This window comes from Neofelis nebulosa, chromosome 10 (genome assembly GCF_028018385.1).
Source record: "Neofelis nebulosa isolate mNeoNeb1 chromosome 10, mNeoNeb1.pri, whole genome shotgun sequence".
Classification (NCBI taxonomy): domain Eukaryota; kingdom Metazoa; phylum Chordata; class Mammalia; order Carnivora; family Felidae; genus Neofelis; species Neofelis nebulosa.
Genome location: NC_080791.1, coordinates 39,740,060 through 39,766,605, shown reverse-complemented (window position 1 = coordinate 39,766,605; position 26,546 = coordinate 39,740,060). Strand labels below are relative to the sequence as shown.

The 26,546-nt window shown below is 42.0% G+C and overlaps 1 protein-coding gene and 1 non-coding gene across 4 annotated transcripts; both read left to right on the top strand.

Annotated features, from left to right (window-relative positions):
• On the top strand, window positions 1-23,690 carry MED17 (mediator complex subunit 17). Of its 3 annotated transcripts, XM_058687466.1 has the most exons (13): window positions 4-441; window positions 3,342-3,508; window positions 5,627-5,846; window positions 7,784-7,920; window positions 8,258-8,342; window positions 8,699-8,851; window positions 10,078-10,208; window positions 10,883-11,067; window positions 14,459-14,581; window positions 15,340-15,477; window positions 19,881-19,998; window positions 21,767-21,926; window positions 23,124-23,690. In XM_058687466.1, the coding sequence occupies exons 1-13, from the start codon at window positions 192-194 to the stop codon at window positions 23,333-23,335; spliced, it is 2,079 nt and encodes a 692-aa protein (XP_058543449.1). In that variant the 5' UTR covers window positions 4-191; the 3' UTR covers window positions 23,336-23,690. The 3 variants fall into 3 exon arrangements, 2 of the variants coding, with proteins under 2 accessions (XP_058543449.1, XP_058543450.1); XR_009249629.1 differs by lacking the exon at window positions 23,124-23,690 and having other exon boundaries at window positions 1-441; window positions 19,864-19,998; window positions 21,767-21,897; XM_058687467.1 differs by lacking the exon at window positions 14,459-14,581 and having other exon boundaries at window positions 7-441.
• On the top strand, window positions 4,491-4,626 carry LOC131488966 (small nucleolar RNA SNORA46). Its single transcript, XR_009250342.1, has one exon. It is a non-coding gene; the product is annotated as a small nucleolar RNA SNORA46 (small nucleolar RNA).
• Window positions 23,691-26,546: the final 2,856 nt, after the last annotated feature.

Genomic DNA, 26,546 nt, shown 5'->3' with positions numbered 1-26,546 from the left:
GGGCGGGGAACTGCAGTGCATTCTGGGAAAGCCGCCAAGCCCTCGGCTTTGTTTCCCGCCCCAGCGCGGCGTTTGGTTTCCGGAGGTCCGCAGAAGCACTGCGGTTCCCGGCTTGGGGGCTTTCCTCGGAGGCGCCTCTCCTTCCCACCTCGGGTTTTGTCTCGCGCGGCAGTCCTCCCGACGCCGCCAGCATGTCTGGGGTGCGCGCTGTGCGGATCAGCATCGAGTCGGCCTGCGAGAAGCAGGTCCAGGAGGTGGGCCTGGATGGCACTGAAACGTACCTGCAGCCGCTGTCCATGTCGCAGAACCTGGCGCGCCTGGCCCAGCGGATCGACTTCAGCCAGGGTTCGGGCTCCGAGGAGGAGGAGGCGGCGGGGGCTGAGGGGGACGCGCAGGACTGGGCTGGCGCCGGGTCCAGCGCAGACCAGGACGACGAGGAAGGTAAGGCCCGTGTGTGCTACTCCAGTCCGCGGGCCGGTCTGGGGACCCCGGTACCCGCCCAGGTAATGCCACCCTGCGTCTCCCGTGCTAGACGAGATGCGGTGCGTGGGCGAACTTTGAAAGTAACTTCAGTGCGGAAGAGTGATCGTGCTCACTGTGGTCTTTTCACAGCCTGACGATTTAGGGCGCTGCCTGCCTCCTAATACTCCTTATCCTTCTGCACGTTTTCTTGAATTGGAGCATTTGAGGCACTGTCACTGATGAAGCGTTTAAGTCTGTTATGGGGCATACTTGGTGAAGAAGCCTGCGGTTCATATCGCGGCTCTGCCATGTCTAGTCGAGTTACTTTGCTTCCCTTTGCAATGTGGATGATGCTAATTACACCTACTGAAAAGAGAGAGAGGTCTGTATTGACTGGAATATAAGATAAAGTCTAAGAGGTAGGCTGGGACCAAATCGTGTACAGCCAGTAGGCCAAGATAAGCATGTGACTTTTATTAGAAAGCCAGCTGAAAGCTTTTGAAGGATTTTAAGTAGACTGATGATTCTGTTTTAAAAAAGATTATTTTGGGGGCACCTGGGTGGCTCATTGGGTTAAGCGTCCAACTTGGGCTCAGGTCACGATCTCACAGCTCCCTGAGTTCCAGCCCTGCGTGGATCTCTGTGCTGACAGCTCAAAGCCTGGAGCCTGCTTGGGATTCTGTGTCTCCCTCTCTCTCTGCCCTCCCCTGCTCGTGCTCTGTCTCCCTCTCTCTCTCTCAAAAACAAGTGAACATTTTTTAAAAATTAAGAAAAAAAGATTATTCTGGATCCTATGTAGTGAATGGATTACAGGGAAAATGAAACTAGAAAGAGGGAGACTGGTTAGGAGAGAATTATAGAAAAAGTGTGAATGGGTTTTGGATTTTCATTATTGTCAGGGATAAAAAATAGTCACAATGATTTAGGTATGTGTAAGTGGGAATTTAAAGATGGCATTTCAAATCAGTGGTGTTAGGATAACGGGGGGTCCATTTGGGATTAAAAAGCAAATACTGCCTCCTACTTCACACTCAGATTAGTTCCACAAGGATTGAAGTACAAATGAAGAGAATAAAGTAAAAATTGGAAGGAAACTATAATCATAAAACTTTGGGAGTAGAAGAGACCTTCTTAATCAAGATAGGAAATACAGAAAATATAAAGACAAAGGGATTAATTACATAAAAATTTAAAATAATAACCGAAAAAGGTGCCCTGAACAAAGTAAGAAAATAAATGACTGGAAAAAGTATTTGCAACATACAGGACACATAGTAGTCAATATCCCTGCTATTCAAAGATTCCCTTCAAACTGGAGGGGGGGGGGGGGGGGGAACAAGGCACTGGAAAAACAGCCCAAAGGCATAAACAGCTCACAGGAAAAGACTTCAGATCTCACAATTAGGGAGAGGCAAATTAAAACACTATTCTGGTGCATTAGCAACATAGTATCCAGTGTTGGAAATGTGAATTGGTAAAGCCTTTTTGGAAGGTTTAGCAGTTCAGTATGTCAGAAATGTTAAATGTGCATCTCCTTTGACCTACTAAATCATGGCTAGGAATTTAACGTACACAAAAAGTTGTCCATGTACACAGATGTGTGTTCAGCATGTTTACCATTACTGACATTATGGAAAGCAACGTACATGTCCGTTAAATAGGAATGGTTAAACTTACTGTACAGCTATGCTCCAGAATGTCAAATAGCATTAAAAGAATGAAATAGATCTATGTACTGACATGGAGGCAGCTGTAGGACATATTAAGTGAGGAAAAAAAAAACAAGTAATAGAAACATGGAAGTAAATGTATATAAATGCATCGAAAAACAGTTGGATGGATACACCTCAACTGTTAATATTGATTACTTCTCAGGATGGGAAAGAACTATGGATGGGGAACAAAGGAAAACTTTTACTTTTTTACTCTATAACTCTATTTGAACTCTATATAATGAGCATGTATTTGGTGGGATTTAATGAAGTGAGGTTGGAAGGCATGTTAACAGTTTTTAATATCGGAATGCTGCCCTTATAGACCATTTAAAAAAACTTTTTTAAGGTTTATTTTGAGGGAGAGAGAGAGAGCCCCCATGTGCGTGGCAGTGCGGGGAGAAGGGCCGAGGGAGAGAATCCCAAGCAGGCTCCTCCCTGTCGGCAGACAGCCCAAAGTGGGGTTGAACTTAGGAATGTTACCCAAGCCTACCTGAGCCAAATCTTGGCCTGAGGCAAAATCAAGAGTCAAGTCATTTATCTGACTGAGCCACCCAGGTGCCCCTGTAGGTCACTTTTATTTTTGTACTTTAATGTATTTTGGAAATTCTCTCGTTATTCAAGTTTTGGGTTTTTTTTTAATGTTTCTTTTTGAGAGAGAGACACAGAGTGTGAGTAGGGGAGGGGCAGAGAGAGGGAGACACAGAATCTGAAGCAGGCTCCGGGCTCTGAGCTGTCAGCATAGAGCCTGACACAGGGCTCAAACCTACGAACCGTGAGATCATGACCTGAGCCGAGATTGGACATTTAACCGACTGAGCCACCCAGGCACCCTTCCAGTTACTCAAGTTTTAAAAGCTGGAAGAAAAGGGTTATTTAGAAGTCTTGCATATATTGAAAAAAATATACTGAAATGCTTACCTGTAATGTTGTAATGTTAGATTTAAGCTGTGGAAATTAGATATGTTTGTTTTGCCATTGTAGGAATGCTAACTTAAATATTAACGCAAAGATTCAAGAAAGGGTACGTGGGATGGGATAAAACAGGAAGCGATTTGAAATGAAAGTCATTGTTCTTTTAGTACTTACAACATCTCAGTGAGATTTCTGCCTTCTAGTCAGTGTAACTCATACCTTGTGTGTTTCTTTTTTTCTTTCTCTTTTTAGGGCTGGTAAAATTTCAACCTTCTCTTTGGCCCTGGGACTCCGTGAGGAACAATTTGAGAAGTGCCTTGACAGAGATGTGTGTTCTCTATGATGTCCTTAGTATTGTTAGAGATAAAAAATTTATGACTCTTGATCCCGTCTCTCAGGATGCACTTCCTCCAAAACAGGTATTCGTGGGCTTTAATTGAATAACGATACCATTTTATTGAGTTCCAGGACCACTTTTCAGGCTGTGTGCCTTCTGTGCTCTTTGCCTTTCATGCAAAATTAAGTCCAGATGAAGCTGTGAAGACTGGTTCAAAACAAAGGTGTGAAACCGCATCTCCTTTATTTGTCATTTTATTAATGGTCCTGCAACCCTTAGAGGAGTTAAGTTTCATTAATAATATAACACTCGAAAGTTTCCCAGATCTTAACAAATTCTTACAGCCTGGATCATTGGTCTGCAGTGTATTACACAAAAATGTGATAGTGAAATGGCTGTGGAGTCAGACAGACCTGGGTTCAAATCCCGCCTCTGCCGTCATTAGCCCTGGGTCCTTCAGCAAGTGAGTTTTTTCAGAGTCTCACTTATCCCCTCAACCTGTTTCTAGGGCCTGGTTTAAAAAGGCCAAACTGTGAAAGCTAGGTGAGATTGTTGCAGTTTGAGGAAGAGCGTGTTTAATTTTTGAGCATGAGAGGATGAAAGGGAGGCAACAGAAGGATGCACTAGTGAATGGAAAGTCTGAAATTAAGGAGGCCATTTGGGAGGTTCTCAAGGAAAAGGAGCATTAGGTCCACGACCAGGTTAATGGCGAGAAGAGGAAGTAATGGTTGTTCTTGCCCATTTGTACGTAAAGTGCATTGAATGTAATTACTCATGTGGTAATAGTTTCGGAATCTAGAAACACCATGCTGGAGGACTTCTTAGAGATCTTCAGCCTGGTTGCTTCGTTGTACAGAGAGAACACCGAGGCCCAGAGGGATGCGTGACACATCCTGAGGCAGCACAGCCCGTGGTTAGAGAGCCAAGACCACAACTCTGGCTCCTTATTCCTAGCCCACGGCCTTTACCTATGCTCTTCCCAGAGAGGGGTCTCCAGGAATTTCTTGATCTCTCCAAGAATTTAGAATTCACTTCCCTGATACGGTCCAAAGATTATTGTGACCAGCACTATTCTTTAAACCTGTGGATGGGAATTTTCCCCGTTCTTGGTTACGCTGTAGTGCGAAAGAATTCCTGGCTCTTTCTCTTGCACAGCTGACCTGCCATTCTGCTGTTGCTACGTAGAGTTAAGGAACATAACTATTAAGAAAATTTAAAATGTATTACATTTTAAAAATTGACAAGTGAGGGGCGCCTGGGTGGCGCAGTCGGTTAAGCGTCCGACTTCAGCCAGGTCACGATCTTGTGGTCCGTGAGTTCGAGCCCCGCGTCGGGCTCTGGGCTGATGGCTCGGAGCCTGGAGCCTGTTTCCGATTCTGTGTCTCCCTCTCTCTCTGCCCCTCCCCCGTTCATGCTCTGTCTCTCTCTGTCCCAAAAATAAATAAAATAAAATAAAATGAAATGAAATAAAATAAAATAAAATAAAATAAATAAAAATTGACAAGTGATTATTGTGACATTTTATGAAACTTGGTGATTTTGATTCATGCAGCCAGAAGACTTTTCTTTTGTTAAATTTGGCTCATTCGGAAGTGTATCCAGTTACTAGAGTACACAAATCGGTGGTGATTAATGGGTATTTAGGTATGTACATATAATACATAGATTATGCTATCTCATCAGTTTTCCAGAAATCAGCCTTCAGTGAAGTGCATTAATTTTAATGCTGTGTGGCTTCAGTCTATTCCAAAGGCACATTGGTAGCTTGCCATCATGTAATTTTACAGCTGTACTCATTGGGGTCATTTATTTATTCCAGAAATCAAGTAGTAGGTGCTGAGCATTGTTCTAGCGTCTATGGACAGACATAGTGGGTCTTGCCATCATGGGTGACTTTGAAGCAGGGATTACAGAGAAGGGTATACACGGGGCCGGGGGTGGGCATTTGTACGACACGAGAGGGGAACCCCATCTAGACTGGGCAGAGTTCACATGAGTTCTGATTTGTAGTCCAGTGTGGTGTTTGTGGTTTAACATAAGTTTATTTGAGTTGATGGGAGAAATCGTTAAGGTTGTTATTTTTCAAAAAACAGTGCTTTTCTTTAATTTCTTAGTTTTCTCCTGAGTAGGTATTTTATTATTGAGAAATGTTGAAATCATTTACAAATACAGAACTGTATGGTTGGATTGTTTTTGCTAGAACCCTCAGACACTGCAGTTGATATCTAAAAAGAAGTCGCTGGCTGGAGCAGCACAGATCCTATTGAAGGGGGCAGAAAGACTGACCAAATCAGTCACTGAAAACCAAGAAAATAAGCTGCAAAGAGACTTCAACTCTGAGCTTTTGAGATTACGGCAACACTGGAAACTCAGAAAAGTTGGAGATAAAATTCTTGGAGATCTGAGCTACAGAAGCGCAGGTATAGATCATTGTTAGAAACGGTCCTTTTAAGCTGTAGCTTGTCACAAAACTATATATACAGGGTTGACTGTGATGTTTATATGTATGGCTATAATGTATGGCTTCTCAGTTACAGGTTACATTTTGAAATTTTAATTTCTGTACACATAAGCCTGATAAGCTAAAATTATTTATATAGCCTTATAAGTGAATATATATAGAGAGGGAGGGAGGGATTCAGTTTGAAAATCTTTAGATGCATTTAACAGAAAGCTTATGTGCTAACACACCCGGAACCATAATTGGCATTTTAGTCAGAGATAAAGGAGCTAGGACTGGACTCGATCAGGGGCTCCTTTGTAACCCTTAAAAATTAAGCAAAAGGGGCACCTGGGTGGCTCAGTCGGTTAAGCATCTGACTCTTGACTTGGGCTCAGGTCATCATGTCATGGTTTGGGAGTTCGAGCTCCACGTCAGACTCTGTGCTGACGATGCAGAGCCTGCTTGGGATTCTCTCTCTCTCTCTCTCTCTCTCTCTCTTTCTTTCTCTCTGCCCCTCCCCCATGCTTGGACATGCTCTCTCTCTTTCTCAAAAAATAAAAATAAGACTAAAAAGTTAAAAAAAAAACCTGCGCATAAAAGGAAAAAGAAATGTTTCCATTCCACCTTAATTCTTTTTTTCTCCATTAAGTCACCTAAGCTGTTGTCACATCCTGGGTTAAGGGAGAGAGTGGTGAAAACACTTTGCCTTTTGCCCCATTCTACCAAGGTTGCAGGAATATATTTTGTTGGCATATACCAAAATTTGATGATCTTGAATTCACATCTGTTTGTACAAACTTTTTATTGTTGACCTATAATACGTTTCCGGAGGTAATCATGCTGCTGTCTTGTAAGCCACTAAGGTGTATTCAGAGGAGCGACACAGTAAAGGTTTACAAGACTCCCAGCTCAGTGGAGTAAAAGCTTTGAGTGCCAAGGGACAAAGCAAGGAGCCCTGGCTGTGATCACCGTGATAACAGGAGAGTGATAGTTTAAAAAGACTCTTTTGCCAGAGGGAGCCATCGTTGTCCTACCATTAAAAGCAGGCAAGGTGAGGTGGTTTAAGTCAGTACCGGAGAACCTAAGTGTCTCAGCATTTGATGTAAACTGGGGAATTCTGAAGGTAAAATCCTATTTCAAGATGACCAAGACTTTTTTCTGTTTTTTTTTTTTACATATTTTTAAAAATTAATTACTTAATTATTTCATTTACATCCAAGTTAGCATATGGCGCAATAATGATTCCAGGAGTAGATTCCAGTGAGTCATCCCCTATGTGTAATATCCAGTGCTCATTTCAACAGGCGTCTTCTTTAATTTTTCTTACCCATTTAAAATGCCCATCCCCCAACCCATAACCCTCCAGCAAACCTCATTTTATTCTCTGTATTTAAGGGTCTCTTATGTTTTGTCCCTCTCCTTGTTTTTATATTGTTTTTGCTTCCCTTTCCTTACGTTCATCTGTTTTGTATCTTAAAAAGTCATATGAAGTCAAGATATTTGTCTTTCTCTGACTGGCTAATTTCGCTTAGCATAATATTCTCTAGTTCTGTCCACGTAACTGCAAATGGCAAGATTTCATTCTTTTTGATTGCTGGGTAATATTCCATTGTAGATGTGTATAAATATATATGTATATTTATACACATCTGACGGTGCAGATATATATATATATATATATTTATACATATATATATATTTTTTTTTATACACACCATATCTTCCTTATCCATTCATCCATCGATGGACATTTGGGCTCTTTCCATACTTGGGCTATTGTTGATGGTGCTGCTATAAACATTGGGGTGCATGTGCTCCTTTAAAACAGCACACCTGTGAAATAGTATATACTTAAGGTATGTTAAATTTATGCGTTAACTTGTTTCTATTTTCTTGTTTTTAATACCCCATTAGGATCTCTCTTTCCCCATCACGGTACATTCGAAGTAATAAAGAATACAGATATTGATCTGGATAAGAAGATACCTGAAGATTACTGTCCCCTCGATGTACAAATTCCTAGTGATTTAGAGGGGTCTGCATATATCAAGGTATTTGCTGAAGGTTTTTTTGTTTTTGTTTTTTTTTTTTTTGAACGTTTATTCTTGAGAGAGGGAGACCACACAAGCAGGGCAGGGGCAGAGAGAGAGGGAGACAGAGAATCCCAAGCAGGCTCCGTCTACGCTGTCAGCACAGAGCCCGATGTGGGACTCAGACCCGCAAACTGTGAGGTCATGCCCTGAGCCGAAGTCAGACATGAGCCGAAGTCAGCACTCAACTGACTGAACCACCCAGGTGCCCCTTGTTAAAGTATGTTTTAGTAATTTCTTATTACTTCACCCAGAAGTTAATTTGCTAACATTTTTTCATGTTTTTATTGTCCCATAGGTTTCAATTCAAAAACAGGCTCCAGACATAGGTGACCTTGGCACAGTCAACCTCTTCAAACGACCTTTGCCCAAATCCAAACCAGGTGTAGTTATGTTCTGTCCTCTAACTTCTGGTCCTGCCTTACATTCCCAAATAAACTGGTGATAAATGTAGAGAGGAAAAGTTGGTACTCTGGAGTAAGGACAATTGGAAATTTATTATTTATAATCCGTTAATTAACCGTTGGTGAATAGCTGTGCGATCTTTTTTTTTTTAAGATCGAACTTCTTTACCAGTTTTCTACGTAAATGAAAGGAAAATTTTTGAGTTTTGGGAAAGATATGCTGTAATACAGTGTTTTCTGAACTTTTGTCGTATGCATTCAAGTCCCCACTTAAGCGAATTAATGCATAATCCGGTCAGATAATTGATATATACATAATGTGCCCTGTCTTTCAGGTTCCCCACATTGGCAGACGAAATTAGAAGCAGCACAGAACGTTCTCTTGTGTAAAGAAATTTTTGCGCAGCTCTCTCGGGAAGCTGTTCAAATTAAGTCACAGATCCCTCACATTGTGGTGAAAAACCAGATTATCTCTCAGCCCTTTCCAAGTAAGAGCAGCCAACCCTTTTGAGTTTATAAATAGGACTTTGTGGTTTGGGGAACAGGGCAGAGGGGCTAGTTACGTATTTGGCTGCGTTGAGGGAACAGTAAGGGCAAAGCGGTAGTGTGCTGTCCATAATGGTGGCTCATAAAGCGCGCAAGACACAGCACGTCTCCAGTTCTAGTCTGTGTCCTAAGTCGTGTCACTCCTGGATTTTAAACCACATACGCGAAAAACGTGTACTAGCAAGGCTGTTATTCAGCAACAGTTGCTTTGAGGTGTCTGCTGACACCGTTCGTGGACTATTTCCCAGGGATCCTGTCCTACTGGCTAAATAAGATGTCAGTCAGACAGTGGTTGTTAAATGCCCGTAATAAATATTCCTAAATTTGTGGAAATTGGGATTTTAATTATATTATTATTCAAGAGCAGTTGGAATTGCCCTGGAGATCAATTTGTTGTTAAGCCATGTCACTGATTTCTGTTTGTTTGTTTGTTTTTAAAATTGTGAGATGTAGCTTCTTGAGTCCTGTCAAAGTGTCAAAGGAATGGGTTTTACAAGTGAAAAATTCCATCCATGCTTTCATGACAGCAAGGAAGAGTATTTGTCTTTTTTCTAATCAGCAAGACCAGATACCCACTTGGTAGGGTTTTTTGTTGTTGTTTTACCAAGGTTGTTGTTGTTTGGTTTTTTTTTTTTTAATATTAATTTTTGAGAAGAGAGAGTGAGCATGGAGTAGGGGCAGAGAGAGGGAAACAGAATCAGAGGATTGGAAGCAGACTCTGTGCTGACTGCAGAGAGTCTGATGTGGGGCTGGAAGTCATGAACCGTGAGATCATGACCTGAGCCGAAGTTGGACGCTTAACTGACTGAGTCCCCCGGGCGCCCCAACTAAGTGTTTTTTGTTTTTTCAAAAATGGTGTTGTGTTTTTTGTTTTTAATTTAAAGGCAAGAAGAAACTAATTCACATACAGTTTCTGTTGAACTCTCTTTATCCACAGCTCAAAGTCAACAGCCACAATGTAGGTCAATAGAACTTGAATTGTTAAAATACGTGATGGTTTATTATATTCCTGAATAGTCATTTTGGTGTGAAAATGGTAATCGTGAAGCCTGATCTCCAAGTTTAGAATGCTCTTTTGAGAAAGGGCTGTGATTATACTTTATGAAGACAGTTGTGCTTTTCTATATCTTCGGTTATTTGCATCTGTCCTACTTCTTTTTATAAATAGGCTTGCAGTTACTGATTTCTTTGTGCCATTCCTCAAATGATAAGAAATCCCAAAAATGTGCTACTGAGAAGCAAAGTCCGGAGGACCATCTTTATGTCTTAGAGCATAATTTGCATCTACTAATTAGAGAGGTAATGGAATAAATGTCTCTTCTTGCGTTTTGGTAAGCATACCCAGTGCGGTGAATGTGCACAGGCTCCTCTCTGCTGAGTCCTCGTTATTCCCCTAGTGATGGCTTTCACCGTCTGTGATGTGAAGGATCCTTGCTCTGTGTTGGGGGAATACGCCGATAATCAGAATTCTCAGTCTGTGTTCACAAGCTTAGCTTCTAGTGGTAGAAATAAACCTCAAGCTTGATACGGACGCACCAGGAAAGTGTGCAGAGTGCAGGGTGCAGAGGGAAAAGTGATTCTGATTGAGTGATGGGGAAAGTGTCATGCCAGAGCCTGTGAACAGGATAGGTGTTTCAGGACATACTCTGCTTACAGGTTAACTAGAACTGTGTTTGCAGAGTGCTGGCTCACAGTTTAGGCTAATTTCAAAAGAATCCCCTGAGAAACTCAATAGAAATATGTATTCCAGCCTCCCCTGCCTTAAATATGTAAGTATTAGTTGCTTTAAAGAAACAAAAAAGTTTTTTAAATTTGCAATTGTTTACGGTGACAGATGTTAACTAAGATTATTTTGAATCATTTTACAGCATATACTAACATCAGGTCATGATGTTGTCTGCCTTAAACTAACACGTTCTATGTCAGTTATGCTTCGGTATGAAATTAATTGAAAATGGCTATTCTTGTTACAGTTTCATAAACAGACCTTGAGTTCCATCACGATGCCTCATCCAGCAAGCGCACCTTTTGGTCACAAGAGAATGAGACTTTCGGGTCCCCAGGCTTTTGATAAAAACGAGATTAATTCATTACAATCCAGTGAAGGGCTTCTGGAAAAAATAATTAAACAAGCAAAGCATATCTTTCTGAGGAGCAGGTAAAGATGAACAAAGTAATGGTTTTTCTTCAAAGCTTCAGTCATTTTTCCTTTATTACTTACTTCCTATGCATTATTTTTGGCATGCTGTAACCTTCTGTGCCAGGAAGGGGGGTGTGGGATAAGAGTTGACACTGATGATCTTGTCAGGTGTGGGGAAGACTTAGCTTCAGGGCCCATGTAACTTACAAGATGGCTTCTGACGCTGGCTGCAGTTTCAGAAGGCACCTGACCAGGAGTATGCCCTGAACCCCACACCTTCTTCAGTGACCCATCCAGGAGATACTTGTTCCTGAACTGATTCTAATCTTTTTTTTTTTTTTTTTTTTTTTTTTGAAGCTTTCCCTATTTTTTTTTGGCTGTCTCACGTTTTAGGACTTGGGAAGGTGCTTTCCCATATGTTGACTTCTCTAGCTTTTGTTCTCTGGCTTCAGGTGGTATTAGTTATTTTCAGTGATGAGAAGGTTCCAACTTAGAGAAGTTGTACAACTTGCTCCAAGTGAGACTTCTAAAGAGTAGCAAAATCAGGGTTCATGCCCAGCTCTGTGGAGCTCTGGAGCTCATTTTCTTGCTTCCATACACACGATAGGAAAACCTTGGTCTGTGAGCGTAATTCGTTCTGGAAACATGCTTGTCATCCAAAGCACTCTTCTTCTATCAAAGCGAATTTCAGGAACCATTGGCTCAGTTGTGATTATGTCACACTGGGTGTCACGTATTGTTCAAATTGTAAGACACGCTCGTTTATCAAGTTAATATTTGTTAGAAGTGTTTGCTTCTCTTGGGGAACACTAGCAGAACAAGTTACTTGCAATCCAAAGTTTTATGTTTACAAAAGAACTTGTACTTAAATGTGCCTTCTTCAAATGCTAAAGGTTTGCATGCCTGAGTGGCTCAGTTTATTTTGAGAGAGACAGAGACAGTGCAAGTGGGGGAGGGGCAGAGAGAGAGGGAGGCAGAGAATCCCAGGCAGGCCCCGTGTGCCAGTGCAGAGCCTGATGCGGGTCTCAAACTCACAAACAGCAAGATCATGACCTGAGCCAAAACCAAGAGTTGGATGGTTAACCAGCTGAGGCACCTAAGTGCCCCAAGCATCTGACTCTTTTTTTTTTTTTCAACGTTTTTTTTTTTTTTTATTTATTTTTGGGACAGAGAGAGAGACAGAGCATGAACGGGGGAGGGGCAGAGAGAGAGGGAGACACAGAGTCGGAAACAGGCTCCAGGCTCCGAGCCATCAGCCCAGAGCCTGACGCGGGGCTCGAACTCACGGACCGCGAGATCGTGACCTGGCTGAAGTCGGACGCTTAACCGACTGCGCCACCCAGGCGCCCCGAGCATCTGACTCTTGATTTCAGCTTAGGTCATGATCTGGAAGCAGGGTCATGAGATTGAGTCCTACATGGGATTTCTCTCCTCTCTCCCCCTCTCTCTCTTTCTCAATCTCTCAAAACAAATAAACTTTAAAAAAGAAAAAAAGAAACATGTTGAAGGTGCTCTTGTATTTTAGTATTGTTCCTTGGTGAAGAGAGCTGTTTTTTACTTCATTTAGAATGGTGCCTTGATAATATTCCAGACTCTCAGGTGTGGGCACACTGTGCTGTGGATGAGTGTTTATTTTTGATTTTTATTTTTTACACGCATGGTTTTCTTTTTAAATTTTTTTAAAATGTTTTATTTATTTTTGAAAGAGACTGCGTGAGTCGGGGAGGGGCAGAGAGCGAGACACAGAATCCGAAGCAGGCTCCAGGCTCTGAGCTGTCAGCACAGAACTTGTACCCGAGAACTGTGAGATTATGACCCGAGCCAAAGTTGGATGTTTAACCGGCAAAGCCGCCCAGGCTCTTCTGCAAGTCATGGTTTTAATGGCACATACGTGTGTAGTCTTTAAATGGAAACCTAAGCCTGAAGCTTGTAGTAAAATGAATTAGGAAGACATGTTCTGAGAAGACAGCATGGTGCAGTAAAAGGAATAAGAAATTTGGGGTAAAAAAATGTGCTTAAACGAGGGCTCAGGAGGCGCTTGGGTGGCTCAGTTGTTTGAGTATTCGACTTCGGCTCAGGTCATGATCTCACGGTTCCTGGGTTCGAACCCTGTGTGGGGCTCTGTGCGGTTTGTGGGTTAGAGCCCCACATTGGGCTCTGTGCTGACAGCTCAGAGCCTGGAGCCTCCTTCAGATTCTGTGTCCCCTTCTCTCTGCCCCTCCCCTGCTCGTGTTCTCTCTCTCAAAAATAAGTAAACATTAAAACAACAACAACAACAACACAAACAGGGCTCAGTTACTTGCTAACTAACTTTGGGGCGTTTTTAGTTTAAGTTTATTTATTTATTTTTAGAGACAGCATGTGCATGAGTGGGGGTTTGGGGGCAGAGAGAATGGGAGGGAGAGAATCCCAAGCAGGTTCCGCTCCGTTAGTGCAGAGCCAGACGTGGAGCTCAATCCCACAACCGCTAGTTCATGACCTGAGCCAAAATCAAGAGTCAGACACTTAACTGACTGAGCCACCCAGGCGCTCCACTAACTTTGGTTTTCATGTCTATGGCCCTCCACCTATTTCTTTGCCAGTTAGGGATATAGGAGTCTGGTCTTCGGGTCAAATGAAATAATATATGCAGAAGTTCCTTATAAACAATAAAATAGGGTAGGTTACTGTTGTCACTTTCATTTGTACATTTCAGTTATAAAAGCCTTTAACCTAAAGTCAGGGGAATGAAGGTAGCTATTTTTGGAATCCTCATACATTTTCAGAGTATTGTTATAGTGTTGGAGGCAGCAAAGCTTTAAAAATATTCTTGCGTTCCCCAGTTATAAAATAATTTTGCAACGTATCAACCCCATCTGTATAAATACCATACACAAGCAAGACCTGTTATTAACATGCTCATGTATTTTGATACATATGTGTGCTAGGGTATGTGTATCTTTTTTTTTTAATCTGGAATTGGGGCGCCTGGGTGGCGCCCTTGAGTCAGACACTGCCTTGAGTGTCTGACTCTTGATTTTGGCTCAGGTCATGTCCTGGGGATAGTGGGATCCACCTCTGTGCTGCTTAAGATTCTCTCTCTCTCTCCCTCCCTCCCTCCCTCCCTCCCTCCCTCTCTCTCTCTCTCTCTCTCTCTCTCTCTTCCCCCTTGTGCTCTCTCTCAAATTAAAAAAAAAAAAGGAAAATCTGGAATCACAAAATTTTATATCCTGCTTTCACTTAATATTATAAATGTTTTTATCTTTCATTAAATGCTTTTCAGAGATATTTTGATAGCTATGCAATACCCCATTATGTAAACACTCCATGATTTCTTTTACCAATTCTCAGTCACTAGATACTTTTTATTTCCAGTTTATTGAGGCATAATGCTAAGATCAGTGCTCACATACATATCTGTCTGCTGTAGGAATTTTTGGAAGAAATCCTGTCAAGGAAACGAATCCCAGAAAAGGAAGAGAAAGTTTAAGAGGTTGAAAGAAACCAGTACTGGAGCAGAAGCAGTAAAAGAGCAAACCCCAAACCCATTTATGTAAATGGCCTCTTGTCCTCAATGGCAGTTTGCATTTCTTCCCAATCAAGTACCGGAATCAGATAACTAGAAACCGGAGACCTCCAGTAGTCTCATTAAGTGTCATGAATTATGCTTTGGTTCTGGGTAGTAGCTGTTTGATTAGTATGTTAGACTACCGGTTATATACCTCAGCTTATGGCTGTGTCACCTTAGGCAAATTACTAAGTGTGGCTAGACTGAAAAATAGAGATCATCATAGTGTCTACTTGACAGGGTTGTTAGTGAGATGAAACGATATAGTTCATGAAAGCACTTACTGTGATCTGTGGTACATAATAAGGAGTTAAATCGTATTTCTCGTGTACATATTTATCTATTTTGGAGTGTAAGGTTTTCATTGTGCAGAAAGGCTCCCTGGCTTCTCGGGAAAATGATTGTAGTTCCGTGATAGTAAATGGGCCTCCACTGTGGGTGTGCCATTTGTTACCAGGGACCAAATATTGATATCATGAATGATTTCCATTCTCTTCAGACCTGAGGCATATACCCTAAAAGTACCCTTCTTCCTCTGTTCTGATGAGTTTTCCTGAGAGAAAACAAATTGGAGTTCAAAGGAAATAAACCTTTTTTTAAGAAAGGTCTTTGCTTTTCAAATGTAGTATTTTTGAAACGTAGTCCTCCCGTTTTCAAATAGCCATCACGTTAATAAAGTGATTTATAATCTTACTATTTAAAATGGTAGCTTTTTAAAATTTTCACCTTCTTTTCTTTAAAAGAGCTGCTGCAACCATTGACAGCTTGGCAAGTCGCATCGAGGACCCTCAGATACAGGCTCACTGGTCGAATATTAATGATGTTTATGAATCTAGTGTGAAGGTTTTAATCACATCACAAGGTTATGAACAGATATGCAAGTAAGTGTCAAAAATAAGTTGTTCGTTTCAAACGTTAAGTTGCTTTTTATATATTGATGTTTGTTGAATGATTATATCGAGATTTGGGGTTTTATTTGCTGCGGTGCCATAACATTCCAGTAAATTCTATCAACTGTAGAGGTTTTGTGCAGATGAGAAGTAAGAATGTCTGAAATAGTCTCCATAAGGTAAATGTCACATATTTGAGTTGCGGCAAAAAATGAACCTCCTCATTGAGCGGCCACACCTTACACTCTGGTCCGCTTCAGTTCTTGCTCGAGGCGGTGGCGAGTCTGGGGTATTTGAAGTGAGTAGGGCCGTTTGTATTAGAGCCTATACTCTCCATATTGTGCCTAAAACAGCCTAAGTTTTGTAGCTCTCCTGGCGGGGGAGATTAGAGGATTAAACCTGTGTCTAATCCAGTTCATGATTATGCCCTTAAAATGGGGCTGAGAGCTGTGTCTGTAAAGGGGGTGAAATGACTTTTGTCCCGACCATTCACAGAGAAGCACTCTACTTCACTTACATTCACAAATCACGGGCTAAGATACACGGGACAAATTGGTGGTTGCCAGAGGTTGGGAGGTGGGGTGGGCAAAAGGTACAAACTTCCATTTGTAAAAGTTCTGGGATCTAATGTACACCATGGTGACTATAGTTAAGAATACTGTGTTGTATATTTGAAAGTAGCTAAGAGTAGATCTTGAAAGGTCTTACCACAGGAACAAAAATGGGCAGCTTATGAGGTGATGGGTGTTAACATACTACGATGATCATTTCATAAAATTTATACACTTATTACATCATCATGTTGTACATACACCTTAAACCAATCAACGATGTGTGTCAATTATATTTCAGTAAAGCTGGGGAGAATAAACCAAGTTAACAAAATTAAGCTAGTAGCCACGGAAGGCATTTTGGCCTCCATTTGAGCCTCTTTTGAAATTTAACAACTGGGGTTCCTGGGTGGTTCAGTCAGTTAAGCGACTAACTCTTGATTTCAGTCCAGCTCATGATTCCAGGGTTATGGGATCGAGCCCCAGGTCAGGCTCTGCACTGGGTGTGGAGGCTGCTGGGTATTCTCTCTCTCTCAATCTCTCTCTCTCTCTCTCTCTCTCCCTTTCTCTGCCCCTCTCCTACTTGCACTCTCTCTCTCTCAAATAAAATATTCAAAACTAAAATTAACAACTGACAGGATATAGTTAAGTCCCCTTCCCCAGGTCAGTCTGAGAGAGCCATTAACAAACATTTATCAATGTCGGTGAGTACCTTTCCTTTTTCAAGTTTTAGTTGCTTTATTTCAGGCAGACCTAACTAGCCACCGTGCTCTCTCTGTTGAGCAAAACACCCCGAAAACAAAATCACCACCCTCAGGAGTAGGAGAGTATAATACCCTTAAATTGTTGTTTGTTTGTTTCTTTGTTTGTTTAATGTTTGTTTATTTTTGAGACAAAGAGCGTGAGCAGGGGAGGGACAGAGAGAGAGGGAGACACAGAATCCAAAACAGGCTCCAGGCTCTGAGCTGTCAGCACAGAGCCTGTTGCGGGGCTCGAACCCACGAACTGTGAGATCATGGCCTGAGCTGAAGCTGGACACTTAACTGACTGAACCACCGAGGCTCCCCTTAAATTGTTATTTTTTTAATATAGAGACTTTAATTCACTATTTTTCAAAAATGAAAAATCACTAGGGAGCATGATGTAAAAGATCAGATATAGAAGATAAAGGAACACACAGTGGAAATCAGTCTTGCAACTTCCAGGAAAAGATGGTGGGGTGAAGGTGGATCATGGTTTTCTTCCCCTATACTATAGAGAAATAAGGAAATAACTGAGGTGATTTGGAGTGTGGTGGGCGAGTAGCCGTTGAATAAGGTAAAACAAGTTTGGCATGCATTTTAACTGTTACGACTAGGTGATGGGGCCATTGGCTTTCATTGTATTTCATTGCATTACTTTCGTATATATTACTATATATGCAAAATCTATGTACTTTTGCTTAAAATTTTCCACCGTAAAACATTACGAGAAAGAGTACAAAGGAGTGGAAAAGAAAAAAAATTGTCAGCATTGAGTTATTTACGTTTACAAGACCAAACAAATGTGAGATTATGGTTTCAGGGCCCGGGGTAAAAGTTCTAAACTTCTGAGAAGAAGGTTTGTTGATAATGTATCCTTGACAGCATCAGGAGGGAAAGGAAGTAGTAGAATGCCCTTTTCCTCATCTTTTATAGCTGGGGTCAACTTAGGTTATTTAAAGTTGAAAGTAATTCTCTTAGGACTTCCCAGAAGCATCTAAAAAGTTTCTACACATCCGTCTAGGAAAGTGTGTGCATTTACAAGCATATACATCCTACTTTTTTCCTACAGTATTGTGTGCTTTTAAAATACTGAGACGTAATTCACATAAAAAATTTACTATTTTAGAGTGTACAGTTCAGTGGATTTTAGTATATTATTTACATTGTATATCATCACTCATTCTAGAACATTTTCCCTTACCTCAAAAAGAAACCCTATACCTATCAGCAGTCATTCCCAATTTGCATGTTTTTTTAAATATTATATTGGTGAATATTGGTGAATTGCATTATGTGATATTGGTGAATAAGCATTCCTTACCACTACGTACAGATTGACTTCATTCTTTTTACAGCTTCATTGTGTTCATTGTATGTACCATGACTTTTAATCAGCCTTTTGTTGATGAACATTTTATTGTATTTTTAAATATTTATTCATTTTTGAGAGAGCGCAGGTGGGGAAAGGGCAGAGAGAGGGGGATAGAGGATCCTAAGTGAGCTCTGCACTGACAGCAGTGAGCCTGATGTGGAACTCAAACTCAGAGCCACAAGATCATGACTTGAGCCGAAGTCTGACGCTCAACTGACTGAGCCACCCAGGTGCCCCCTGATGAACATTTTAGTTGGATGCCAGCCAGGTAACTTGTACACGTGCAAGTACATCCGTAGGCAAGTATATCCGTAGGATAAAGCCCTACAGGTGTAATTGCTGGGTCAGAAGATATAAGGACGTTTAAATTTTGTGTTAATGTTACCAAATTGCTTTTCAAAGCGGTTGCCACAACTATGCTTCTACCAATAGTAATCATAATTTTTTTTTAAGTTTATTTATTTTGAGAGAGAGAGAGAGCATGCACAAGTGGAGAAGGATCAGAAAGAGGAGGAGAGAGAATCCCAAGCAGGCCCTGCACTGACAGCGTGGATCCCGACACAGGGCTCAAACTCACAAACTGTGAGTCGAGCCAAAATCAATAATCAGACACTTAACTGACTGAGCCACTCAGGCGGGTGCCCCAGTACTCAGGCTTTTTACCATTTGGTTAAGTTTGTAAGTTTTTCCTTTTAAGCCTTCTGAATTTTGTGTTTTTCTCTGAAAGAAATATGTAAACTTTTAATACGTCAAAATTACAATTTTACATAGATAATTGACATAATGTTTTATTCCTAAGTGGTCACTGTAAAGTCAAGTCTAAAAAAAGAGGTATTTTCAAATGTGAGGAGATACAATGCTATTTTATCCTTCAGTTCATCTAGATGGTTTGATTTGGAGAATTTCCTATTTCTCGTAGATGTTGTATGCTAGTGCTAAAAATTTGTAAATTGGTTTGGAAGAAGGTCGTTATCTGCATGTTGTTTTGTGAGTTTCTTTATTTGACCTAAGCCAAGTTAATAGAGTATATATTTTGACTTGTTTGCCGATTATTTCAGGAGAGGGTGTGGAGTTAATGAAAGCTTTTCCCTTTCCATATGAGAATTTGATCTTCGGTTAACTCTTTAGCTATAGTCCCCTAGTAACCTGCTAAGAAAAGATGCCACCTGTGTTACTAGGCAACATTGCTTTTGGCAAAAATGATCCCAGACTGGTAAAGTGGATCTGGACTGGAAAGAATTATAAACACCTGATGGAGGTGCCTTTGGCTTTTCCCAGATGGAGTGACTTCTCAAACTGGGCAGTATCTCCTGGGGGGGGGGGGGGGGGGCTGTGGAGACCATGTCTATGGAGTTGTCATGAGGACATGTGGCTCTTATACGGAATGAGGCTTCTAAGGCGGGGCAGGTCCCCCACATGCCCAGTGTAGATCTCATCTCAGTGCAGCAAAGGTGTGCAGATTGTCAGAGCAGAGTGGCAGTGGGTGTTGGCCGGCTGGCAAGCTGGGCTTCCTCTCCTGCATCCTTCTGCGCGCATGGGTGACCTAGGAGCATCTGGTGGGAGTCTGACAGTTACCTTGAACCTAAGACAACCCCTCTCTCCCATGGGTGTTGGTGTAGGTTATCAAAATTGTTATTTTCGGTTTCTTTGGTGTTAAGGTTTAATGTCTGTGGCATCGTATGAGGTAATTTTGAACATTTCTGATTTTTAGTATATGTGTCTATAAAGGTCCATTCAGCTGCAGTTGAATATCGGAGTTGAGCAGATCCGAGTTGTACACAGGGATGGAAGAGTGATCACACTGTCTCACCAGGAGCAGGAGCTACAGGACTTCCTCCTGTCACAGGTAAGAGTTATAGACCGCAAGTCTGGGGCCTCTTGCCCTTGTTACTGCTTAAAGCACAAAATGAGTAAGGAAGAGTTAAGGTATATTATAAAAAGAAAGCTATTTTTGTCCGCCATCTTGTTTAATTTCTAGTGCACATTTTACAACTTAATGACTAATTGTGAAACTTTGATAAATTGTCCTAGGTATATTTCCAGTTAGTTTGTGGTTAAGATGAAGGAGCAGCTCGGAGACTGTAAACTTCGGATTTCTCACGTTTGCCTGGGTTTACAGCCCCATTGGGTCCACACAAAAGTGGAGAATTACCCCAGAAAACCAGAGGAGAGATCAGATACAAAACTCTAGTGATCCTCCATGATAATAAGTGGGATGTTTTACTTAAGCCCTCAGATATAGTTCTTCCGTGTTAAGGAGCAGCATGGAAAGTGCTGGGTTCTAGTCCCAGGTACACCACAAATTTGCTTTGTGACGCCGGACAAATTTCTGGACCTTCCTTTCCTCTTCTGTAAAGTTAAGAATAGTATTTCTCCTGTGTTCTTCATGGAGTTATGATCCAGTGAAAAATTGACTTGTGGGAGAAAGGGTAGGTTTAGAGAAGCGAATACGCTTTTCACAATATACACATTTATATTTCACATAAAGCTGAAAAAAACATGCTGTCTCCATCCTAGAAGCAATAATCTTCTATACTGACTTCTTTCTTTGGTGCCAAGTAAATAAAATGCATTTGTGAGATACGACAGTTCTTGGTTGATTACACTTAAACTGACTTTCGTGTCACACACACACACACGCACGCACACAGAACTATATTGGGAGGCTGTCGGGTAGCTCCGAGAACCAATGGAAAGTCTAGAGAACAAGGCTGGCAGGTGGCGGAGATCAAAGGAAGCTGCCCGGTGAGAAGCACAGCCAGGACAGCGGCTGCTGTCAGTTGCCATCCTGACACTCCCACTGCCTTCATTGCTAGTGGCAGAGTGCACTCTAACTTGCCCCTGTGCACTAGTCAGGATTTTAGTAGAAAATAGGTGGCGCTCAGTAATTTTTCTAAGGATTTACAAAAGTGTGGGTGTAGGAGAACCACCGGGGAAAGTGTGGTAACCTGGTGCTAGTACCAACCAGGTAACCAGGCCGGGGGGTGCTGAGTGGTCACCAGTCCTAAGCCAGAGGGATAAGGGGAGGGCTTGTAGGTGCCCTAAAGGGGGAGAGTCATGTGGAACAGGCCACCTTGGAAAAAAACTAGTCGCCTTTCATCACCGGATACAAGCTCACGGGGAAGGGTACCGACCTTGCTTTCCTCTCTCTTTTGCCATCCTCTGGCTCCCATTACCTTGGTTGCTCCCGTTATCTGAACCCACCCTGAAGCCAAATGATGTAACCATATGGGTCATCCTCTCTGGGTGGAGTAGGGTGGAGAGTGGATTTGCAGGGGTAACTGGAAGATACTCAGCACACCCCGCTGCCTTTGGTACTGCGCCACATTCGGTGATCCAGGTGGGAGTCTTTGGTTGGCCAAGTTTAGGTCACGTGTCTGTGCTCAAGCTGCCATCGGGCAGGGAAGGCGAGCATCAGGCTATTTTAACCTCTGCGGTGGAAGGTGGGATCCTCCCCCGGTAATCACAGAGGAGGGTTCCTCACACAGAAGATAGGATTCCTGTCTGTGCTCGGCAGGGGACACCCCAACAAAAAGTTCACAGTCGTGATGTCAAGCTACTGCAAAGTAAATATCCATGGCAATTACACATGAAGTTTCCTTTTTCGTTCACAGATGTCACAGCATCAGGTGCATGCAGTTCAGCAGCTCGCCAAGGTTATGGGCTGGCAAGTGCTAAGCTTCAGTAATCATGTGGGCCTTGGACCCATAGAGAGCATTGGCAATGCCTCTGCCATAACGGTGGCCTCCCCGAGTGGTGACTATGCTATCTCAGGTACTGGCTGCTGCCTGGAATGTGAAGAGGCCTTTGGGAGTTTGGTCTTAACATTTACGTGTAATAGGCATACTTGGGAATCATTTATCTCTGCAGTGAGTTCATATAGCAGTTATGCTGAGCTTTTATCTAGCTATTATTCAGAGCAACAAATTATTCTCTTCTAGTGGTCTTAAAAATGTTTTGCTTGGTGACACATTTTCCTAAGAGATCTGAAAACTGCCATCAGCATCGTTACTCCTAAAGTTCAAAACCTTTGATGGATAAATGCTTTTTGAAAATGTACTGCAAATTGGCAAGAGTAATATCGGATCCTAAGGACATGACGGGATGGAACAGAGAGGAGAGGTGTTTTTGGAGTACTTGCGGTTTTAGTGTGGTCTTTTCTTTCCTTCTTTCTTTTTTTTTTTTTACCGTTTATTTTTGAGAGGCAGAGAGAGACAGAGCACAAGCAGGGGGGGGGGGGGGGCAGAGAGAGGGAGAAACAGAATCTGAAGCAGGGTCCAGGCTCTGGGCTGTCAGCACAGAGCCTGACGTGGGACTCAAACTCACAAACTGCGAGATCATGACTTGAGCCGAAGTTGGACACTTACCTGACTGAGCCACCCAGGCGCCCCTAGTGTGGTCTTTACTAATACCTGTTCTAAATATTTGAAAGAGTGAGCAATTAGAAATTTTTCCCCCAGAACCATGGTCTGAATCTGTAGGCTTGGTCATTTGCTCGATCTTTATTGATAAGAGTTTCAAAATACCCATTTCTTCTTCGCTGAGTAATGAAGCCTCATTAAAACCTGAATTCGTAATTCAGAATAATCTTGCCTTCTCCCTCCTAGTCCTGATTCTGAATGTTTGAGTTTCCTTCTATATTAGATGTGTATCAAGTGTTTTAGAAAAAAAAATAAATTGGTTTTCTGAAAATATACAGGACATATGACTTTCCTAAGCCAGAATTCATCTTGCCACATTTTTATGATACAAACAGTAATTCGTGAATATTTATACCAGCCTAGTATATATAAATCAGCAAGGTTTGTTTGGTTTTTTGCATATGAAAACGGACCAGCGCTTTTAAACAAGAGCTTTTAAGTGCATATGCAGAAAAGGTTTTTGTATTCGTGGTAGAATGAAGTTGTGGGACGCTTCCTTGTTTTCTAGTTTGGAAATTGACCATACTGATATTTTGGTTTTGCTCCGCAGTTCGCAATGGCCCTGAAAGTGGCAGCAAGATCATGGTTCAGTTTCCCCGGAACCAGTGTAAAGACCTTCCGAAGAGTGATGTCTTACAGGATAGCAAATGGAATCATCTTCGTGGTCCGTTCAGAGAAGTTCAGTGGAATAAGATGGAAGGTCGAAACTTTGTCTATAAAATGGAGCTGCTTATGTCTGCGCTCAGCCCTTGCCTGCTATGATCCTTGTTTCCAGCACGGTCTCTGGATTGTTTTTTTGGCAGAGAAGTTTCCAGAAACAGACTTGAGAAGATGAACCATTAAGCACAAGGAAGAGAAATTTTCCAAAGGAGTATTGTTTTAAAAAAATAATTAGCAGATGTTTACCTAGCATTTTGAAACCTTTCACTTTATAAGTGACGAGTGCTTTGAAATGCAGAAGCTTATGTACAGTTACAGGGTATATAGTATAGGGAGATGCAAAACAACTTTTTTTATGCAGTTAACTTGAAATGTTACTAATTTATGGGTTTGAATTAACTTTTTAAAATATTCCTTTGATGTTGACATCAAATAAAGCATATGGTTAAAAATTCCAGATACTCGTTGAACTCTTAACCTAAATGAATGGTCTTTTTTTTTTTAGAAGAGAGCACTGATGATTTTAAAGTTTATTTATTGAGAGAGAAGAGAGCAGAGGAGGGGCAGAGAGAGGAGAGAGAGAATCCCAAGCAGGCTCTGTACTGTCATCGTGGAACCTGTCCCTGGGCCTGAGGTCACAAACTGAGAGATCATAACCTGAGCCAAAACCAAGAGTCAGTCGGTTGCTTAACCGACTGAGCCACCCAGGCACCCCCAAATGAATTATGTCTTTTTTCAACTCCTCTCATTCTCCTATTCGTTAAAAAGATTGCTTAAGAATATGCAAACGCTCTTATGACCCAGCTTTCGTACAGAGCGTGCTCACAGTGAAAGAAGACCTCTTCCCCTGAAGTGGAAGGATCTACACGCCGGCAGGAAGGTCCTCTCCCCCTTCTGTAGCAGAGCTATTAAAGCTACGCTTGTCTTGGCAAATCAACTACCTCTTCCTCCAGTTGCCTTTATGTATGCCTGGGTCCTCTGAGAGCATCCTAGAAAGTGCTCAGCCGAAGGCACAGAGGGCAGAGTATATTTGTAGGGTTTTCTCAGGTCCCTTTTTTGTCTCTTCCGCCACTTGAATGACCTCTGTCCCTTAAGACGGCAAGTGCTCAAGTGCTCACACCCCGCCCCGCCTGCCCCTGCAATTCTCCAGCCTCCACCCAACAGCTCTGGATTCCTTCTTTCAGTGAAAGTATTGTCCTGTCTCACTCCATAAAGCGCTCTTCCTCCAGGGAAAAATACGAATGGATCTGTGGATTGATTACATTTTACAAATAACATATTTGAACTTTCTGGAAATAGTGCCCCAATCCTAAAATGCACCTGAGCTACTTCCCTTAATAAGAGACTTAGGTTTATATGGGTCTTTTGGAACAATTATAAATAATACATAGGGAGTGTGTTCCTTATGAGAAAGGCTTTCAATTTTTTAAAGATACCCTTTTAATAAGTTATGACTAAAATCGCTTCATAAGGTTTATATTTTTCTTTTAAAAGAAAAATGGAACTTGTAAGCCACAAAGTACCATAACATCTCTGTGTGTGTTTGCTTGTTTTCCCCTCCTGATCGAGATGCTGCATCTTTCTATCCATGGAAATTCTAAGAAACTGTTACGACTCTACAATTATAAAGCTTTATAAAAAATAAATCTCTTCATGGTGGCCCACAAAAGTTGCCTTAGCTAATTATCCTAAGCTAATCCATACAGCTCTACTCACATGTGGAGTCTTCTGTAATTTTGAAGGCTCATACTCAAAGGACTTTTGCTAGGAGACTTCGTTTTGGTGGGGGTTTTGTTGTTTTTTTGTTTAATTTCCATCCACTGCAAATTGATAATTTGGTAAATATAATAAAAATGAGTTATTAGAAGAGTTACAGTTTAAAGCGATCCAGAATAAAAGCCCCCCTCTTACTATAATAGCCATAAAATGGCTATCAACTAGAAAGAACGAACGCTTTGTTGTGTAGGATTATCTGGTCAGGAGCCAGTGCAACGACCACACCGAGTGGAGCGGAGAGCCCAAGGTGTAACCACGGGCTCTCTTAAGCTTCATCTGAGGACAGTGGAGCAACCTCACGCTGCCACGGTCTTCATCGCTGGGGAGTGAAGAGCCATTACCCGCTACTTAGAAAACAGTGGAAAAGGAAGGAGAGAGGCAGGGGGAAGATGGCAGCTCGGCCACTGGGCCAGCAACTCATGTGCCTTGTGTTGATTCACATTCTCCAGCTTAATGTTGCAACCTGGATGACCCGGCAAGGGAAGAATATACCGTTGGGAAAGTTGGGAGGCCAGCGGGAGCAAACCAGTTAGTCCCTAACCGTGTGTTTAACAGGCTGGCAAAAGAGCTGGGTTCTGATGTCGGTTCTACCCCTGCTTAGCTGTCTCCGTTTGGCAACGTTACCCCGGCTGCACCTGGTCCCTTATGTGTTAAAACAAGGACAAGAATGCCCCCTGCTCACCTCAGTGGTGGTTCAAAGGTCTCAGTATGGTTGGTAATGGATGTGAAGTTCTAAAGGGCTGGCAGATAGAAAACATTAAGTGACTGTTCTCGGAAAGTCCAGCGTTTTTAGAAGTCAGTAAGTGGTTAAGACGCCGGCTTTATTTGTATTTACCAGTAGGAGAAAGCACTTTAGAATGTCCTGTTTTGTTTAAATTTACAGGTGACAAAGACAGCGAGTGCATCTGTGGCCATGAAGATTTTTGGTTTTTTCCAGTTCATTTTGAAAGCTATGCTCTATGGTCAATTTCTTTCCATACCTTGGTTCACTTCTACTTCGTACTCCAATTCTTCGTTGCCTTGGGACTAAAATCTCTGACTCTCACTTCAGGGTGGGAACTGACGTTGACAGGCAGTTCACAGCTGAGAAACCCTGTGTCTGAAATAGCAAGTGCCAAGTGCTACGCGAACTTTGTGACTGGAGCTTCGTCTTCGTTCTCAAGTTTGCTGTTTCCTATTTACAAGTCCACCTCTAGAAATTCATCCTCTAGGCATACTTCGCAAAGGACAGAGTCACAGAGATCACCGTCTGCAAACTGAAAAATTGAGACCGATCTAAATACCCAAAAAAGGGGGCACCTGGGTGGCTCAGTCGGTTAAGCGTCCGACTTCGGCTCAGGTCATGATCTCGCGGTCCGTGAGTTTGAGCCCCACGTCGGGCTCTGTGCTGACAGCTCAGAGCCTGGAGCCTGTTTCAGATTCTGTGTCTCCCTCTCTCTCTGACCCTCCCCTGCTCATGCTCTGTCTCTCTCTGTCTCAAAAATAAATAAACGTTAAAAAAATAAATAAATAAATAAATACCCAAAAAAGGAAATGG